The sequence below is a fragment of the Stegostoma tigrinum genome, chromosome 26, assembly GCF_030684315.1.
Source record: "Stegostoma tigrinum isolate sSteTig4 chromosome 26, sSteTig4.hap1, whole genome shotgun sequence".
Classification (NCBI taxonomy): Eukaryota; Metazoa; Chordata; class Chondrichthyes; order Orectolobiformes; family Stegostomatidae; genus Stegostoma; species Stegostoma tigrinum.
The window spans coordinates 25,742,010-25,763,827 of NC_081379.1; the positions used below are offsets into that span (position 1 = coordinate 25,742,010).

The window sequence follows — 21,818 nt, forward strand, 5'->3', positions numbered from 1 at the left end:
GGACATTCTAATGACAATTCTGTCTTGAATTAATCCTCATTGTAGATCATCATAAGCACAAAATTCTGACAATTTAGCCATTCTGACAAGATAGCCATAGAGATCTATAAAATGAAAAGCGGCCCTTTGGCCCATCTTGTCTATGCTGGTCAAAAATAAGTACCCAGCTATTCTAATCCCAGCAATAAAGTTGTCAACTGATTATTTTACAATCTGTATTCATGGTTTAAATCATGCTCTCCCCACTATATGTTTGGCACTTAATGAAAAGTAATTGTAATTTTTTAAAAAAAATTCATTCAAAGGATAAGAGGGTCGCTGGCTAGGCCAGCATTTATCGCCCAGTTAAGACTCAACCACATTGCTGTGGGTCTGGAGTCGCATGTGGGCCAGACCAGGTAAAAGTGGTAGTTTCCTTTCCTGATGGACATTAGTGAACCAGGTCGGTTTTTCCTGGCAACTAATTTATGATCATCATTAATGTTGACATCACCATGGTCTTGACTCTTGAGCTCATACGTTTATTGAATTCAAATTTGACCATCTGCTGGGGCAGGGATCAAACCCAAGTCCCCAGGACATTACCTGGATCTCTGGATAAACAGGCCAGTAATAAATAAGCCATCACCTCCCCATGATCTTACAGCAAATGTCAAATGCGTTTGGCACTTCTCTTATATCCTGCTGTTTTAAAACAAGAACTGCTATTGGATCTGCAGAATAAAGAAATGTGTTCACTTGGTTCTTTGCTGGGCTGTTTTGCTAATCCTAAATAAATTTTGTACTGCATTAATTGTCTTTTCCATATAATCCAGTTTAATTTCCGACCTGAGGCATTTGTAGTTTTAAATCTGCTTAGAGGTACAGTACTTTTCTCATTGACAGTGCATTTCATTGCCATTAGTACTCTAACAGTCATAGAATTACAGAGTTCTACAGCATGGAAACAAACCATTCAGTCCGACTTGTCCACACTGACCCGATATCCGATATAAATCTACTCCTATTTGCCAGCACTGGGCCCATATCCCTCTAAACCCTTCCTATTCATACACCCATCCAGATGCCCTTTAAATGCTGTAATTGTACCAGCCTCCACCACTTCCTCTGGCAGCTCATTCCATATACGCACCACCTTCTGCATGAAAAATGTTGCCTCTTAGGTCCTTTTTAAATCTTTTGCCTGTCACCTTAACCCCATGCCCTCTAGTTTTAGACTCCCCCACCTGGGGAAAAGACCTTTATTTATCCTATCCATGCCTCTATAAAGTCACCCAACGACTCCCAGTGCTCCCGGGAAAATAGGCCCAATCTTTTCAGTCTCTCCCTATAGCTCAAACCCCCCAATGTTGGCAAGTTCTTGTAAATCTTTTCTGAACCCTTTCAAGTTTCACAACATCCTTCAGAAAGCAGGGAGACCAGAGTTGAACACAGTTTTCCAACGGTCGCCTAACCAATGCCCTTATTAAAATTACTTACTTCAAAGATGTCGAAATTGTTAAATTAGATTAGATTAGATTCCCTACAGTGTGGAAATAGGCCCTTTGGCCCAACAAGTCCACACTGCCCCTTGAAGCATCCCACCTAGACCCATCCCCCTATAACACACACACCCCTGAATACTACGGGCAATTTACCATGGCCGATCCACCTAGCCTGCACGTCTTTGGACTGTGGGAGGAAACCGGAGCACCCAGAGGAAACCCACGCAGACACGGGGAGAACGTGCAAATTCCACACAGACAATTGCCCGAGGCTGGAATTGGACCTGGGTCCCTGGCGCAGTGAGAACATTACCTGCGTCTCTGGATTAACAGTCCTAGTGATAATACCATTTGGCCATTGCCTCCCCGTTTAATAACATCCTTCTCACAACAGGTGACCAGAATTGTACACAGTGTTCCAAATGTGGCCTTACCAATGTCATGTACAGCCCTAACATGATGCCCCAACTTCTGTACTCATTGCTCTGATCGATGAAGTCAACTGTGCCAAATGCCTTCTTCACCACCCTGTCTCCCTGTGATGCCACTTTCTAAGAATTATGCATCATACCCCTAGGCCTCTCTGTTTGACAACACCCCCGAGGGCACTACCATTACCTCCAAGTCCTGCCCTGGTTTGCCCTATCAAAATGCAACACCTCATATTTATCTAAATTAAACTCTACCTGTCATTCCTTGACCCATTAGCCCAGATCAAGATCCTGTTGTACTCTGAGATAACCTTCTTCACTGCCCACTATATCACCAATTTTGATGTCAGCTGCAAACTTACTAACCATGCTATACTCGCATCCAAATCATTTATATAGAAGATGAACAACAGTGGATCCAGCACCGATCCTTGTGGCATACCACTGGAGACAGGACTCCTGACTGAATAACAACCCTCTACCACCACCCTATGGCTCCTACCATCATGTTGATTTTGTACCCAATTGGCTAGCTCTCCCAGGATCCCATGTGACCCAACCTTACTAATCAGTCTACCAGACAGAACCTTGTTGAAGGACTTGCTGAAGGGCAGCACGGTGGCTCAGTGGTTAGCACTCCAGCCTCACAGCGCCAGGGACCTGGGTTCGATTCCTGCCTCGGGCAACTGTCTGTGTGGAGTTTGCACATTCTCCCCGTGTCTGCGTGGGTTTTCTCCGGGTGTCCGGTTTCCTCCCACAGTCCAAAGATGTGCAGGTTAGGTGGATTGGCCATGCTAAATTGTCCATAGTGTTCAGGGGTGTGTGGGTTATAGGGGGATGGGTCTGGGTGGGATGCTTCAAGGGGCGGTGTGGACTTGTTGGGCTGAAGGGCCTGTTTCCACACTGTAGGGAATCTAATCTAATCTAATCTAATCTAAAATCCATGTGGACAATGCCTCCCACTCTGCCTTCATCTGTCTTCTATGTCATCTCTTCAAAAATCTCAATGAGGTTTGTGAGACATGATTTTCCACACAAAAAGCCATGTGACTATCCCTAATCAGTCCATGCCTTTCCATATGCAAGTAAATCCTGTCTCTCTCAGTCCCCTTCAACAACTTACTCATCACAGAGGTCAGGTTCATCAGTCTGTCGTTCCCTGGCTTTTCCTTGCAGCCCTTCTTAAATAATGGCACATTAGCCAACCTCCAGCCTACTGTCAACTCACCCACACTACTGATGATACAAATATTTCTGTTGGGGCCCTGGAATTTCTATCCTAACTTCCCATGATGACCTGGGATACAAGTGATCAGATCCCAGGGATTTACCTATCTTCATCAAACTCAGAAAGTGTACCTCTCATGTACATTTTTCCATTTTAGAATATAAAGACTCAATACCTTATAAATATATTCCACGTATTCTTTGGTCAGAATACCTGTTCCAATTTTGTTCCAATTTCTGTGTTTTTATTCTCTCATTTTTCTTTTAGTTCCCTTACTTTGATCTCTGATAGCAACTATTTGGGATCCTGCGATATTCCACTGGAATGTCTTTATTTTCAATCATTTTCTTTGACCTCAATTCCTTTCTTCATATAATCTTTCCTGCGTTCCAACTGATCTTGGTTTTTCAATTTTACCCCTCTTCCCACTCTCCTCTCTTTCACTTGATCAAAACTATTTCTGAGTTTTTTCAGCTCTGCTAAAGGTCAAAAATCTGAAATATTGGCCTGAGCCTTACTACGTTTGAACTGATCCAGGCGGTCAGAAAGGAAGTGCAAAAGTAAGTTGTAAAGGTGGTAGTCTAGCGGCATTGTCACTGGACTAGTGAATCGGAGATTTGGGTAATGTCCTGGCTGCTAGACTGGGTCTGCGGCAGGTGGTGAGGAAACCAACACAAGGAAAATGCCTACTTGACCTCATCTTCACCAGCCTGACTGCTGCAGATACATCTGTCCATGACAGTATCAGTAAGAGTCAACACCTCAAAGTCCTTGTGCAGATGGAGTCCTATCTTTACATTTAGAACACCCTGCATCATGTTGTGTGGCACTATTGCATTGCTAAATGGCTAGGCTTCAAACAGATCTAGCAATTCAAAACTGGGCATCCATATGGCACAGTTGTCCATCAGCAGCAGCAGAATTGTACTCTGCATATCCAACACTTCACCTGAACCATCAAGCCAGGGAAACAGTCCTGGTTCAATGAATAGTATAGGAGGGCATGCCAAGAGCAGCAGCATTTAACCTAGTGAAGCTATAAAACAGGACTATTTGCATGCCAAACAACATTAGCAGCAAGTGACTGTGCAATTTCACAACCAATGGATCAGGTCTAAGCTCTGCAGTCCCACCACATCTAGCCATTAATAATGGTGGATATTTAAAATACTCATTGGAGGAGGAGGCCCCAGAAATACCTCATCCCCAAATGATTGGGGAATTCTAGTATATTGGTATAAAAGATAAAACTGAACGTTCATAACAATCTTCAGCCAGGACTGCCACATGGATGTTCCACCTTAGTATCCTCCAGAGGTCCCCAGCAGCACAGATGCCAGTCTTCAGCCAACACAATTCACTCTATGTTGGAGGCACTTAATACTACAAATGCTATGGGCCCTAACAACATTGAAATTAGTACTTGATAATGTGAAAAATTTCCCAGGTATGTCCTGTACACAAAGCCAGGGCAAATCCAATCCAGCCAATTAACACCCTATGTTTTTTTTTCGATCAGTACAGTGATGGCAAGTGTCATGAACAGTGCTATCAAGTAGCACTTGATGAGCAATAAACCACTCAGTCATACTCAATTTAGGTTCCGCAGGGCCATTGACCTTAGGTCAAACCTAGACAAAAGATCTGAATTCGGAAGGTCTGGTGAGGCTGTCCTTGACATCGGCACCTTATTTGATTTCCCTATCTTCCTCATCTAACTCCAACAGTAAATTATTCTATGCCTTCCTTCTGCATATACTTGTACAGTTCTGATGTAGAGTAATCCAGACTTGAGACATTAGCTTGCTTTCTGTCCATGGATGCTGTCTGACCCACTGTGATATTCAGCATTTGTTGTTTTCAGTACAGATTTCAGCCTCTGCAGTAATTTGCTCCTACATACACAGCTTCCTGATAACACATCCATGCTCTTTGCCACAACTATTCTTTGTGATAGTGAGTTCAAATTCTGTTCATCCTCTGATTAAAGACATTCTCCTGATTTCTGTTATGTTATCTCCTTTGGAGTTGTTACGATGCAGAGGTGGCCCCCCTTCTGGTAACTAAAACTGAAACACCCAGAAAAGCTCACCTTGCCTCAAAATCTGTTAAAAGTGGTCTAACCTGCCTCTCACCCACTCCAATCTGTTATAAGGCAGTGGTTAAATGAAATAAATCCCTGAAACTCACATTATAATCAACAACTAACAATTTATTATCTAACTCTAACAGTTAATTTTTTTATTCATTCAGAGGATGAGGGCATCGCTGACCAGGCAGCATTTATTGCCAATCTCTAATTGCCCAGAGGACGGTTATAAGTCAGCCACATTGCCAAGGGTCTGGTGTCACATGTAGGTCAGACCAGGTAAGGATGGCAGTTTTCTCCCCTAAAGGACATTACTGAACCAGATGGGGTTTTCCAACAACCGACAATGGATTCATGATCATCAGTAGACTCTTAATTCCAGATATTTATTGAATTCAAATTCCACCATCTGCCATAGCGGGATTTGAACCCAGGTCCCCAAAACAGTATCTGGGTCTCCAGATTAACAGTCCAGCAATAATACCACTGTGCCATAGACTCCCCTGGTTTGCAACAGAATAATGTTGCTTTAAATGCTCAATATGCAAATTGACAGAATTACTAACAAACTGAAAAATTCCCCCTAACCACTAACTATTTCCCAAATAAAATAAAATTCCAGTAGTATGCTATTCCAATAGATACAAATCACACATATATAAACCAAATTTATTTAAAAAATCAAAACTTAATCTCTCCAAATTACAATCAGGATAAGTCTTCCAGAATGTCCTTTGCCTTCTCCGCTGTCCTCCAGTCAGGAACATCTTCCTTCATTAAATTCTTAGATCATAAATATGAACTAAGAGTGCCGCTGAACCTTTAGTTTAGAAGATGATTTTCTGACAGGTTAGCGAATTCTGTGAGAGCCAGTGACTATTTCTTTTATAGCAGACAGCTGTTCTCTTTGCAGATGACAGTTACCTGTCACTGATTTTCAAATGCCCTCTTCTTCTATACCCTTGATGACCTGTCGATTTCTTACAATAGGAATGGTCCTTGGTAATCAAAACCATCATGTTCAAATTTAATTGGGTTTTGGTATCTAGGGCCTAGTTGAAATTAATTGGTTAAATTCAAAACCTGCTGCTTTGCCTCCAAACAATATAGCATCTTAATAACAAGTTTCAATTTCAAAAACTCTCTGTGCATCTGTTGCTGCCTACAGACATTTTTTAATCTACAAGCCTAAAAAAACACATCTTTTAATGGGACCAGACATTCTTCTCCACCCGCACCCCACTACCACTTTACAGACAAATTCTAATATCCTGCCTTCCATCTACAAGTACTATGCCAACTTCATAACAGTGATGCGGCTTTAGATGCTCAACATGCAAATGAGCCAAGTAACTGTATGTTATCATATGACCACAGTCTCTGCGCTGTAGCACTCTAAGCACATTGAATATCTGGAGATTACTTTGCACAGTAAATATGTGTACTCCTAAATCCTCAAGTAAACAGAATAGTGTACCTCATTTGTGTTACATTTAGATAACACAATTCTACTCCTTGATGGAAATGAACCTCACTGCTTTGTTTGCTTTGTACAGCCTTGTTAATCCTTGTTGCAAATTTTAACAAATTATTCTTAGATCTCACTGGTCCTCTTATTTTCCAAAGTGTTCATGGTTCCTTATTAAGCTCAGGAATTTTTTTTGGAATTAAGTATCAATAAAAGAACAAATGGGGAAAAAGCACTGATTTTCAATAGAGAAAATTGAAATTAGTATGTTAATGCTGATGGAAAACACAAAACCTCCCCCAGAAGATGTATGAATATCTCAATTTCTTGTGCAAAAGATTAGCTAAATTAAAATGTAGCATTCCCTAGTGTTTGTCCCTCTTCATTAATTCATCAGTGCCTTTCCAGTGTATGCATCTTTATCCCTGGTCTCCATAGTTACATACTCTCAGTATCCCTGAGGAATGGCCACTTAGTGCATTTCCTCATTACACATTGACGTTAAGGCTCCTTTTTATAAGGTGTATGACTAAACAGCACTGAGACATATCATTACCTCCTACTTCGAATATTTTCATTTATTACCAGGTTCCAGCAACAGTTTTTCAAACCAAACCAAAGTAAATCATTAACCAGGTAAGGGTATGCATTTTGGTAGTGTTTGACTCATTTCACTCACTGTTAGAAAAAAACACCATTGTAAATATAGGTATGGGCAATGTTTGAGATGACTGGGTGCCTAGAAGCAGCCTTTTGTTCTGTTTTTACTGGCTGTTGCATCAATTCAGACTGAAGAATAATTTATCAATCCAAAACTTACACATTACTTTTAACTTTCCTAATTGTTCATTGCTATACCATTAGGATAAATCAGCAAAGGGAAATATATTTAATCTGTAAGATAGGAGATCTATGTTAACATTTGAAAATAAGCTCCTTCCACACACTATTGTTTAAAGGAAAACATGTTTACTGTATAACATGTGTTTATATCAAGGACTGACTTGAACCTAATGCTGAAAAGTGGATATGGCAGTTACAATGCATAAATGTATAAGGAAGTGTATAATTCAGTCATAATGTTGGGTTATATTAACATTATCAATGTTTCCCCTCATAATTTGAAGGGAAGGGAGGCATTTTATCACTGTGGGGGATGGGCTGTAAATTTAGTATCAGTGTAAAATGAAGATTGCCAACCACAAGAAGGAAAACATCAATATGTTAAATTATAGGCCCAAATGCTTAGAAGTTTACAGAATGAAAATGCCTTTTGAATCTGATTTCCTTTCTAAGTTCCCAATTTTAAAAAAAACCTGTGATTTACCCAACACTTCTTACATAAGGTCTCTAGGGTGTTAAATTGTGGGTTCATGTTCTTGGATGGGGAAAGTGAAAGTGGCTTTACAGGTGCATAACATCTATTCTGCAGAATTAGACTCATTCTATATCAACAGTGAATAATAGCAAAGAAGCCAGAAAGAAGAGTTGCCATTTAATGATCATAGTATCAGAAGACTACAGCCAGAATCACAGGCCTGATGGATTTATAGAGGAAAAAGTGCAAGAGTATAGTGGTGTAATGACGACAGTTACAGATTATCAACTCAACGCAGTAATCAGAAATAACACTGGAAATATTAATCTTCCTCACAGTTTGTGAATTTTAACCATGCATTAATGTCATCTTCCTAACATAAATCAATGCTACATCCTCATTTTGGGAGAAATTGTTCACTTTATGTTACAATAAGATTGTTAAGTTGGTGATGGGACAACAGTTACAAGTTTAACAATGATATATTCAGGATAAGAATGAAGTTTTGTAAATTCATCACAAAGGATTGTGCAAAATGCATGTCTTGCTTTCTATTTTTAAGAATAATGCAGTTAAAAAAGTCACTTTTCAAAACACAGTGGCTTACATAAAACTCCTTTCATGTAGTGAAACATTTCATCACACTTCAAAGATTTGACATTGAGCAGAACAGTATTCCGAGGGAGTAGATTCTTGAGGTAATGGATTGGACATAGAGTTTGAAATACAGTTCAGTATTAAGGATTCCGCTGAGAATTGTTTTTATCAGGTTCAGTTTGAGAATTCCTGAGTCATGCAAACATGCCAATTAGGGGCAGAAGTAAACCAGTCAGCCCCTAGAGTCTAAATAAAAACCAAAAGAACTGCGGATGCTGTAAAACAGGAACAAAAACAAACTTGCTGGGAAAGCTCAGCAGGTCTGGCAGTATCTGTTCAGAACTGTTCTGAGGAAGGGTCACCAGACCCGAAACGTCAACTCTATTTTCTCCTCCACAGATGTTGCCAGACCTGCTGAGCTTTTCCAGCAACTTTTTGTTTTTGTTAGCTCCTAGAGTCTGCTATATCATTCAATAAGATTGTGGGTGATATGTTACCAGTTTGAATTCCACATACCCACCTGTCCCTGATAACCTGTGATTCCCTGACTTTACAAGATTCTTTCTACCTCTGCTTTTACAAATATTCAATGCTCCTCCTCCATCTCCTTCTGAGGCAGATGATTCCAAAGTCTCACACTCTCTGAGAAAAAGACAATTCCTCCTTATCTCTGTCCCAAAATGGCATCCTGTAATTTTTAAATAATACTCCCAGTCTGGAGGAAAACATCTTTTCCACATCTACCTTGTCAAGACCATCAGTGATCTTGAATACTTCAATAAATTCATCCTCACTTTTTCTAAACTTTCCCAGTAACAAGCCCAGATGACCCAGGCTACTGTCATAAAACATCTTGCTCATTCCAAATATCAGTCTAGTAACCCTTCTCTGAACTGCCTGTAAAGCACTTACATCCTCCCTTAAATAAGGCAACCCAAACTGTACACAGTACTCCAGATGTGGGCTCATTCCATATTACTGTAGCACAGCAACCTTACTTTTATATTTGTTTCCTCTTGTAGTAAAGGATAGCATTCTGTTAGACTTCTTAAAGATCTACTGTTTTTGAATACTAACTTTCAGTGACTCATGCACTGCAGCATCTAGATTTCTGCACATTCAGAATGCTCAAATCACTTTCCCTTTAAATAATGTCTTGCTTCTCTTATTCTTTCTGAAAAGTGAACAACATATATTCCCACATCATACTCTAGCAGCCACATTGTTGCTCACTCATTGAAACTGTCTGTATTTGTCTACAAATTTGTTATGTTTTCCTCACATTGTACTTTTCATTGTGACTTTGCGACATCTGCAAATTTAGCTACAATGCTTCATTCAAATCATTGACATAATTCATAAACAGGTGAGGCCCCAGCACGGATCAGAAAAAGACTAATTTAAATATACTCTCTGTTTTCTGTAGGCCAGCCATCTTCTATCATGTTGGTACCTTACCCCTGATGCCATATCCTCCTGTGTGGTACAATAAGTGGCAACTTTTCAAATCCACTCTGGAAGTACAAGTACAGAACATTTCCAAATTCCCTTGTATCCAGGGTGCATGATAGTCCGTCAAAGGATTCCAACAAATTGGTCAAACATGATTTTCATTTCACAAAACCATGCTAACTTTTCCTGGTTGCGTTGAGTTTTTCAAAGTGCCTGACTATAACCACTTTAATAATCGATTCTAACACCTTCTCCACAGCTGATGTCAAGTTAACTGGCCTATAACTTCTCTCTCCCATCTCCCTCCCCTTGTTGACTAAAGGAGATAACTGAGTAAGTGATATTGGGGAATGAGTTTCAGAGAATGGCCTGAAAGGGTAGAGAATACACTATCAGTCAAGATGAGTTGTTGCAAAAATAACTTAAAACAAAACTAAAGGTTCTATATCAGAATATGCATAAGCAAATGAATTGATAGGGCACATTGATTTAAATAAATATGATTTGATTGCTATTCATGAAACATTGCTGCATGATGATTGGATTGGACCTGGGTGTTGAGGAGTGGAAGATATTCGAGGCACAATAGGAAGCTAAGTGAAGGCGGAGGGGTGGGCACTGGTGAAATAGTCGGAGAAGCTAGATAATTAGAGATGAACTAGTTAAGGAGGTTAAGATGATGGGGATGACAAATAGTAGGGAAAAGAAGTCACTAGTAGGAGTGGTATACAGGCCTCTTAACAGTAACTACGATATAAACACTCATGTAATAAATAAATATAAATAGTGTTCACATTGTGGTATCCTCTGCACTGAGGAGACAAAGTGTTTTGTCTGTAAAAATGATGCCAAACTTCCAGTCACTTGCCACTTCAACACATCACCATGTGCTCATGTCACCATTTCTGTCTCACGCCTGCTGCAGTGCTCCAGTGAAGCTCAACACAACAAAACCTTATCCTGCACCTAGATAGCTTATAGCCTTCAAGGCTCAACATCAAGTATGACAATTTTAGAGCACAAATATCTCCTTTCTTGACTATTACCTTCCCCCACAACTCTAGCTCCTGTCATGAAATGCGTTGCTCCCAGCATAGCCTTCCCATTTTCAGCTGCTCATAGTCCCCGTTACCACCTAGCTAGATTCTGTTCTTCCCTGGCATACTACCAACAATCTCAATCTGGCCTAGTCCCATTTGCTAGCATTTGACCAATATCCCCCTTAAACCCCTCCTATTCATATATCCATCCAGATGTCTTTTAAATGTTGTAGTTTCACCAGCCTCCACCACCTCCTCTGACAGATCATTCTATACACTCAAAGATACCCCTAACGAAATTTTTAAATCTTTCCCTTCTCACCTTAAACCTATGCACTCTAGTTTTAGACTCCACCATCCTGGAAAAAGGCCTTGGTTATTAACCCTAATCATGCCCTTCATGACTCTATAAGATCACTCCAGGGAAGAAAAGCGTCCTTTTCAGCCTCTCTTTATAACTCAAACCCTTCAGTCCCAGCAACAGCCTTGTAAATCTTTTCTGCACCCTCTCATGTTTAACATCCTTCCTATAGAAAAGTGACCAAAACTGTCCATAATATTTTAAAAGAGGCCTCACCAATGTCCTGTACAGCAGCAATGTGACATCCCAACTCCTATACTCAGTGTTCTGACCACTGAAGGCAAGCATCCCAAACGTCTACACCATCCTGTCTACCTGTGATTGCACTTCCAAGGAACTATGCACCTGTATCCCTAGGTCTCTTTATTTGGCAACTCTCCCCTTAGCTCTTCATTAACTATATAAATCCCACCCTGGTTTGCCTTACCAAAATGCAACACATTTACCTAAATTAAACTCCATCTGCCACTCCTTGGTCCATTGGCCCATCTGATCAAGGTCCCTTTATACTCTGGGATAATATTCCTCACTGTCCACTATACTGCCAATTTTGGTGTCATCTGCCATCATGCCTCTTATATTTATACCCAAATCATTTATATAAATGGTGCACTGCTGTCACAGGCCGCCAGACCGAAAAGCAACTTTCTACCATGTCTGTCTGTTTCTTACCTTCAAGTCTATTTTGTATCCTAGCACCCCCTGGATCCTATGTGATCTAACCTTTCTAACCTGTCTACCATGTGGAACCTTGTTGAACACTTTGCTGAAGTCCATATGAGCAACGCCTACTACTCTACCTTCATCAACCTTCTTTGTCACTTCTTCAAAAAACTCAATCAAATTAATGATACATGATTTCCCATGCACAAAGCCATGTTAACTATCTATAATCGATCCTTGCCTTTCTAAATGCATATTAATCCTATTCCTCAGAATCCCCACCAACAACCTACCCACCACTGTAGTAAAGCTCACCGGTTTATAGTTCTCTGGCTTTTCTTACCACCTTTCTTAAATAATGGCACCACATCAGCCACCCTCCAGTCTTCTGGCACCTCACCCATGGCTGCAATGATACAAATATCACAGCAAGGGGCCCGGCAATCTCTTCCTAGTTTTTCACAAAGTTTTGGGAAACACCTGATTGGGTCCCTGGAATTTATCTACCATTATACGTTTTAAAACATCCAGCATGTCCTCTTTTGTAATATGAACTCTTTTCAAGACATTTCTATTTATTTCCCAAAGTTCCCTAGCTCCAATGTCCTTCTCCACATTAAGTACTGATGCGAAATATTTGTTTAGTATCTCACCCATCTCCTGTGGTTCCACACATAGACAGCCTTGTTGATCTTTAAGGGGCCCTATTCTCTCTCTGGTTACTGTTTTGCCCTTAAGGTACTTCTAGAATCTCTTCAGATTTTCCTTAACCCTATTTGCCAAAGCTATCTCATGTCCCCTTTTGGCCCTCCTGATTTCCCTCAAGTTTACTCCTATTGCCTATATGCTCCTCTAGGGTTTCACTAGATACCAGCTATCTATACTTGAAATTTGTCTCCTTCATTTCTTGGCCAGATTCTCAATTTCTCTAGTCATCCAGCGCCCCCTATACCTACAGCCTTGCTCTTAGCACTAATAGGAACTTACTACTTCTGAACTCTCGTTATCTCATTTTTAAAGGTCTCTGAGTTCCCAATAGTCCCTTTATTTATAATTGCCTCTCCCAATCAACTTTTGAAAGTTCCTGTTTAATACCTTCAAAATTGGCCTTACTCCAATTTACAACTTTAATTTTTTTGATTAGTTTGATCCTTTCCCATAACTATTTTAAGACTAATAGAATTATGATCACTTGCCCCAAAGTGCTCCCCACTAACACCTCAGTCACTTGCCCTGCCTTATTTCCCAATAGAAGATCGCATATGGCTCCTTTTCTAGTAGGTACATCCACAAATTGAATAAGAAAGTTTTCTTGTACACACTGAACAAATTCCTCCCCATCCAAGCCCTTAACACAATGATAGTCCCGGTCTATGTTTGGAAAGTTAAAATCCCCTCCCATTACCACCCTATGATTCTTAAAGATATCTGCACTCTCCTTACAAATTTATTTCTCAATTTCCTGCTGACAATTGGGGCCCTACAATACATTCCCAACAAGGTGATCATCCCTTTATTATTTCTCAGTTTCAACTATATTTCTTCACTGGACAATATCCCAGGAATATCCTCCCTAATTACAGCTGTAATGTTATCCCTAACTAAAAATGCCAGTTCCCCCTCATCTTCCTCCCTTTCTATCGCATGTATACCCCAAACGTTAAGCTGCCAGTCCTGTCCATCCCTGAGCCATGTTTCTATAATAGCTAAGATATCCCAGTCTAACATCCCCTGTCATACCGTAAGTTCATTTGTCTTACCAGTTAGGCCTCTTGCACTGAAGTAAACACAGTTTAACTTATCAGTCTAACTCATTCTCTGTCAAGCTCTTGTCTGCCTTGGTTATTTTGACTTGTTCTCCTTACCTAAAAAGCCTTCTCTCTTTTTTGCACTGTCACTTTTGTTCCCACACTCCTCCCCCTGCCCTTACTAGTTTAAAGCCCCACATGTAGCACTAGTAAATCTCAGCGCAAGGATATTGATCCCCTTCTAATTCATGTGGAATTCCCCACTCTTAAACAGTTATTTTTGGCCCTGAGCAGTTCCCAGTGGTCCAAAAGTATGAATCCTTGCCCTCTGCACCATCTCCTCAGCCATGCACTCATCTGCTCTATCCTCCTATTTGCACTGTCATGAGCACATGGAACCAGTAGTAATGCAGTTATTACTACTCTCAAGGACCTACTTTTTAACCTCCAACCTAGTTTCTTATATTCGCTCTGCGAAACCTCATCCCTTTTCCGACCTATGTTGTTGGTACCAACGTGCAAAATGACCTCATGCTGGTCACTCAGAATATGCTACACCCACTCTGAGACATCCTTGACCCTGGCACCAAGAAGGCAGCACACCATCCTCGTGTTTCACCGACAGATGCTGAAACATCTGTCTGTGCCACAAACTACAGAGCCCCCGATTCAATCGATTGCTTGGAATCTGACATACCCCTCATTACAATAGGGCCGGCCATGGTTCCAGAAACCTGGCTGTCAGTGCTATATTCCCCAGAGAGGCCACCCCTCCACTACAATATCCAGAATGGCATACCCGTTTGAGACGGGGATAGCCACAGAAGACTCCGGCACTGCCTGCCTCCCTCTCCTACCATTCCTCATGGTAAACCATCTATCTGTGGTGTTTCCACCTGCCTTCCTGAACCTGCCATTCATCACATCCCCTTGCCCTTGTAAACTCCTCATTGCCTCCAATTGCTGCTCCAATTCGTTTCAGATCTGCAGCGTTCATACTTCTTTGTTTTATGATATACATAAATAAATAAATATTGAGCATTTGTGATAAAGAAATGACAATAATCATGAGAGATTTAATTTATATATAAACCAGAAAAATCAGTTTGACAATGAGAGTCTGGATGAAGAGTTCGTAGAATGCTTTTGAAATAGTTTCTTCGAGTAGCATGTTCTGAAAGCAATTAGAGAGCATGCTATATTAGACTTGGTATTGTGTAACGAGACAGGATTAATTAATAGCTTGATAGGACTGAACGTAACATGTGTGAATTACACAGCTAGTTAGGAAGGGGCAAGAGTGGGTCTATGGCAAGCATTTTAAATAAAGAAATGAAAACTAAGCTAGCTAAAGTAAACTGGGATACTCAGCCAAAAGATTGATAAACTGCAAAGCAGTGGCAGATATTTAAAGTGTATATTTCAGAGTAGTCAGAATAAGCACAGTCCTACTACAATAAAAAAAATCCTAAGGGGAGGACACATCATTTGTAGTTAACTAAAGAAATTAAGGATACTATCAATTTAAGAAAAAAAGACAGTGCACTGACAAATGCTAGGAATGAGATAATTGGATAAAATATTAGAATGTCAGAGAATGTCCAGAAGATTAATTAGGAGAAAGAAATTAGACTATGAGAGGAAGCTAGCTAGGAATATGAAAATGAATAACTTGAATTTCTACAGGTGTTTAAAAAAGAAATGCATGAATAAAGTGAGCATCAATCTTCTACAGAGTGAGAATGACGAGTTAATAAGAAATAACCGATAATAAGGAAACGGCAGATGAAATGAACAAATATCTTGCTTCAATCTTTACTAAAGAGGATACTAAAAAACATTCAATTGTAACTGTAAATCAGGATGTGGAGGGGAAAGTCGAACCCAGCAAAATTATAATGATTAGTGAAGTGGTAGTAAGCAAACTGATGGACCTACAGGCTAATAAGTTCCCAGACCGTGATGAACTTTATCCTATAGTCTAACAGGTGGTGACTAATGCAGTAATGAATGCTTTATTGATCATTTTCAAACATTGATAGATTTTGGAAATATTCCCTTAGAATGGAAATTAGCCCAAAATAGGCTCTGTATTGACTTGATGCTGCCTGATCCCAGCAGTCCAAAAGACGGATAAATGATGTCAAGTTTATCCTTATCTTGTGTACAACCTGTATTTTAACCTCTCCTGTCGTTTGATGAGCTTCCAACACCAGGTTCAATATGACTAAAAGATTAGCCATATCAGAGGAAGCAGATCTCACAAAATCAGACAGGATCAATACATTAATCGTTGGTTGAGATCTGTTAGTGGATTACCCTTTTAACCAGATTAGAAAATTGATAAGTCAGTTCGGAAGTGATTATTTATAGCTTTTATGGACTTTCATTTAAATATCTGTTTTCACATTATATAATCTTCTTTTCTAATTTCTAGTTAGTATCAAGATATTTATCCTTCTCTCCTTGTAGAATGCACGTCATTTCCATTATTTCTGCTTGAGTCCTCTTGCGATTCCTTTGAGACCAGAAACGTATTGTGAGATACAGTGGAAAATCTGGGGCATGGTTCCAAAGACGTGTCCATCGCATTTTCCTATTGTGCTACTGATGTAGGTTCCAGGAGGTTTCAAAATTCTCAACGATGGGCTAACAATGTTTTTTATCTGAACTGGTTTTGATTCAGAAGCACAATTTTGAACCTGACATAAGAGGAAATGCCCTCATACATCAGTCTCCGATACGTACACTACTGTTCAGTGTTTCATTGCTAATTGATCAAGGTTGCCCAGGCAAGAACATTGTGATACTGTGGTAAGTACAGTGAGTATTTTCATGTATATACCAAATCCTGAGATGGCTATAGACTTTATAAATCCAGAAACAATGAAAGGCTAAGTGAGCTAATTCAATCTCAGGAGCTTCTGTCCTGGAGTCAATTCTTCAGCTGACTCAATTATTAAAGAACATTTTCTGCTTTTTCAAATATGATGAAAGGGAAAAGAAAACATTTTCTTAAAGTAGGAAATGACAGTTATAGCTTTAAATCATTCGTAAAGGGAATAGTCACAATTTTGTATGTTCACTTCACCAAACTTACCAACAGCATGGCACAAGAGGAATTTAGTTGGCTCGTTATGTCTATCTTGACTTTGAAACAGCATTCCACTCAAATCCCACTTACCTGCTCTCAGTTTATAGAGATTTTAACAAAATGTGATGAGGATTTCTGCCTCTGCAAACTTTTCAGGTTTCAGATTCCCACTGTTTTTTGTTTGAATATAATTCCTTTGAACTTTGCTCTAGTCCTTTTGCCAATTAGTTTAAAGCTATAGTCTCTCATCACTGAACTCTGCTAAGGGAAATAGATTCTTCAATTAAACCTTCCCACAGCCTCCTGTGTTCAAAAGTAAATAATCTTCCCTCATAGCTAAAATTCTCAATTCTTGGCAACATCCTGGTAAATTTCCTCCACTGTGATCACATCTTCCTTTATTGTGATGATCCAAACTGTCTGCAGTATTCTAGCTGTAGCCTCATCTGCCTTTTATATAGCTGGTACATGTCCACTGTGTTCTTATACTATGTCCTTTGGATAATAAAGAAAAGCGCCCCATGTGCCTTCTTAACCACCTCTCCTGCTTCATAGAACCCCGACAGTGTGGAAGCAGGCCATTCAGCCCATTGAGTCCACTCTGAAGAGCATCCCACCCAACAACTTTATCCCTGTAACCCTGCATTTCCCATGGCGACTTTATCTAGTGTGCATATCTTTGGACTTTAGGGGGGAACTAGAGCACCTGGAGGAAACCCACACAGACACGGGGAGAATGTGCAAACTCCCCACGGACAGTCTGGAGCTGTGAGGCAGTGGTGCTAACCGCTGAGCCATTGTGCCACCATTAATTCTTTCAGGAGTTTGTGTACATGTACATCAAGGTTTTCCTGTTCCTCTACACTTCTCAATATCTTAGGGTGGCATGGTTGCTCAGTGGTTAACTCTGCTGCCTCACAACACCAGGGACCTGGGATTGATTCCACCTTCGAGCTATTGTCTGTGTGGAGTTTGTATGTTCTCCCTGCGTCTGCATGGGCTTCTTCCGGCTACTCTGGTTTCTGCCAACAGCCTAAAGATGTTCAAGTTTGGTTCATTAGCCATACTAAATTGCTTATATGTGCAGGCTAAGTGAATTAGCCATGAAAAATTCAGGGATAGGGTGCCTGGGTAGAATGCTTTTCAGAGGGTCTGTGTGGACGTGATGGGCTGAATGGTCCACTTCCACACTTAGGGATTCTACGACAAAGTAGCCTGTTTGCTTGACACTACCTCCACTCCCTCCATCACTGACGCTCAGTAGCAGCAGTGTGTACTATCTACAAGATGCACTGCAGAAATTCACCAAAGATCCTCAGACAGCACCTTCTCAAACCCACAACCATTTCTATCTGAGAGGACGGAGCAGCAAATACCTGGGAACACCACCTCCTGCCTGTTCCCCTCTAAGCCACTCACCATCTAATTTGGAAATATATTGCTGTTTGTTCACTACTGCTGGGTCAAAATCCTGGAATTCCCTCCCTAAGGGCATTGTGGATCTACCAACAACCAGGTGGACTGCAGCAGTTCAAGAGGGCAGCTCACCACCACCTTCTGAAGGGCAACTAGGGATGGGCATTAAATGGCAGCCAATCAGCAACGCCCATGTCCCAGGAGTGAATAAAAATAACCTGTTCAGACAGATAGGACTTAAACCCAGGTTTTGTGATCCAGCGATAGGGACGCTACCACTTTGTCACAAATCCTGTCCTGCCTGGTGTCCTGTGTACACTGAGAACTTCAGGACATGTAATCAATCCAAGATTGAACCAGCGGCTCAATTAACTTTTCAATAGCTAAAGAAGTTGCAAGAACCTATTCATCAAAACAATCTTTGTGTACAACCATAATAATTAACCATGTTTTAAAATTGCTGTTACACTACTTTTATATCTTAAAGCAAAATGCAGATGTTTGCAATATTGTAATGTTACACATACTTTAAGTAGACAGGATCTTCACAGGGAGTGCACTTCATAAATGTTTGTGAATTTAAGCTATTTTAATTTGCTATATTAACCTGCTTGGATTTAAAAGAAATTTACACCTTTAAGGAAGACAGATGTAGCAAATTTCAAGACTGATGATGTTAAAATTAGTTCATACCCTCATACATGTTGTGACCCTTCACTATCTTTCAGAGAGAGTGCTGCATTATCTTTGTTCATAATGTCTTTGAGGAGAAAACGAAAAGTATTGTGGCTTGGTTTAATAGCATCGGCTTGTGTGGTAGTTCTCAAATGGCAGGCTGGGATCACAGCAACTGAAAAGAATCATGAAAGAGAATATCGTACTTTGGTCCCTCATGCAAGCAGACATGTGACCAAAATTTCTCCGTGTTTACCAAATAAAAGATATGCCAACCAATCTTCAAAGCTACCCAAGATGTATCAGAACTTCCTGGAATATAGACACTGTCGGACTTTCCGAGCTTTGCTGAAACCAAAGGGATGCTCTGAAGAATTGTTTTTATTATTAGTTATTAAGTCTAAAGCACCCAACATAGACAGACGGGTCACAATCCGACATACATGGGGAAAAGCAGGAGTTATCAATGGAGTTGAAGTCAAATTGGTTTTTTTGTTGGGCATTACAGAAAAATTCCAAGGTCAGCCCCTGCATCAGTCAGTGGTAACTGAATACAAACTGTATGGTGACCTCCTTCAATGGGACTTCCAGGACAGTTTCTTTAATTTGACATTGAAAGAGATCCATTTCCTCAGATGGTTTGCTGCAGATTGTTACTCAGCAAAATTTGTCTTAAAGGGAGATGATGATGTCTTTGTGAATACATTCAATGCGATTGAATATCTCAAGGATTTTCATCCAGATCATGACCTCTTTGCTGGGCACATCATTAACAATGCTATTCCGAAAAGGAATAAGAAAATCAAGTACTTCATTCCCAACATCATTTATGAAAATAAATCATATCCTGCCTATGCTGGAGGTGGTGGGTATGTAATGTCCAGAAAAACTGTGTTACGGCTGCATCAGATTGCAGCTAACATGGACGTTTTCCCAATAGATGATGTGTTTGTTGGCATGTGTTTGTTGCAATTGGGGTTAACTCCAACTTCACACATTGGCTTCAAGACACTTGGTGTACCTAAAGCATTTAACTTTGATCCATGCTTGTATAACGATCTCATAGTGGTGCACAAACTAAACCCAGCACAGATGTGGATTATGTGGAGCCTTGTGAATGACTCAAGCTTCAAATGTGCTAAAAAAAAGGGATAAGAACAGCAGCCACAGAAAACTGAAATTCAATTTGATGTAACCTCTGAAAATACTGCTGAAATAGCAGAGTGCTGAGAAAGTAGGGACCAAGTTTTATAAGATTTGTGATATAAAGTGCAGATGATAGCACATATGAGGCACACAAAGACCAAGGATGAGAGGAGACAAAAAGACGTTTGTATATTGATATGTTTCACATATGCTGTACACTTTGTGGTAATAGGATCAGTGTCATTCTGTCATTTTAAAGCTAACACTGTGATTAGCTGTTCCTATTGTATGTGCTCCTCCAGTCAAAAAGAATTGGACATTCTATCGGAAACTGAAGAAAGGTCTTAAAAATGTATAACACAAACACAACATACTATAGGCATTCAATAAGCCATTGCATTTGCTTGAATGTAACTGTGTAACACAAGTGGATTCTTTTGCATTTGTACATTTCCCACATGAAAAGAATGTACAGAGAGTATCCTAGAATGCTTTTGCTGTTCTCCTCTTTACAAACTTCTTTTCAATTTATCCTGACAATTTTTCTCTGAACAACATTCAAGAGTATATTTCCAAAAGCAACAATTATTCTTGACGGTGGGTTTTGGCAGATTGGTGCCTGCATAAAAACATTTCCAGTGGGTGTTTTCTCTACCTTTTCAACTCATTACCAATCCAGATTTTATATTCTGTACCCTACTCCTGGCCCACTGTTCCCTTTTTACCCCAAAGCTTAGTATTTTCTATAACTCCTGTATTCTGGTCAAGCTACCTTATCACAAAAATTAAGACAGTTCAATCAGTAATCACAATCAGACATGAGAGAAAAGATACACCACTCCCACGAAAGGAAGAGAAGGAATGAAGATAAAAGACAATTAGAAAAGATGAAGTACATGGAGAGAAAGAAGAAAAAAATGGAGAGCAAAAGGAGTGAGACATCAGCCACTGAGAAGCAAAAGGAAATGACAGAATTTATAAACAAACATGACGGAGAAACAAAACAGCTGTTTGTGTAAAATGTCAGATTTCCTTGCAATGTGTTTCTATCATAAAGTACTATGAACCGAGCCGTATTTTTAATTGACAATGTTACCTCAACAACAGTATGATTAAAAGAGCTTCAATGTGGAGAAGATTATTGATGGGCCATCTTAAGATAACGGATGAAAGAAACTCTCTAAGACCTTCTTACCAGAAACAATGTAATTCACCTAAAGGTTGAGGATTAGCTCGCGTGGTGTTCATGCTTTCTGTGGGGATCTGCAGTGTGAGCTCGTGTAATATTATGCATGAGACACTTATCCTTTGTGTGGATTCATTGCAAGCTACATAGTATAAAACTGCTTCCATATCATGAAAAAGTGACCAATGTTATTCTATACCTTTAATTAAACCATCACAGACACAAAAAAGCCATCATCTATGCTTCCTTTCAGAAGTGATGGTTGACATGATGAAGACAACTTTTTATTCCTTTCACTGGCTCCCATCAGTTACAACAGGAACCACTTGTCCTTTGGGATGGTTCTAGAGACAGACTCTTCCAATTGCTGAATACATTTCAGTAGATCCATCACCATAAATCATCTAGCATCATGCTAAATG

The 21,818-nt window shown here is 40.0% G+C and overlaps 1 protein-coding gene across 1 annotated transcript; it reads left to right on the plus strand.

Annotated features, from left to right (window-relative positions):
- The first annotated feature begins 7,229 nt into the window (after positions 1–7,229).
- LOC125463972 (N-acetyllactosaminide beta-1,3-N-acetylglucosaminyltransferase 4-like) lies at positions 7,230–21,818 on the plus strand. The gene is made up of 3 exons (XM_048555820.2): positions 7,230–7,336; positions 16,352–16,693; positions 19,118–21,818. The coding sequence occupies exon 3, from the start codon at positions 19,146–19,148 to the stop codon at positions 20,217–20,219; it is 1,074 nt and encodes a 357-aa protein (XP_048411777.1). The 5' UTR covers positions 7,230–7,336; positions 16,352–16,693; positions 19,118–19,145; the 3' UTR covers positions 20,220–21,818.

What these genes read in the sequence shown, in the direction of transcription:
- LOC125463972 (XM_048555820.2), top strand. Translation starts at nt 19,146, where the DNA reads ATGTCTTTGAGGAGAAAACGAAAAGTATTGTGGCTTGGTTTAATAGCA.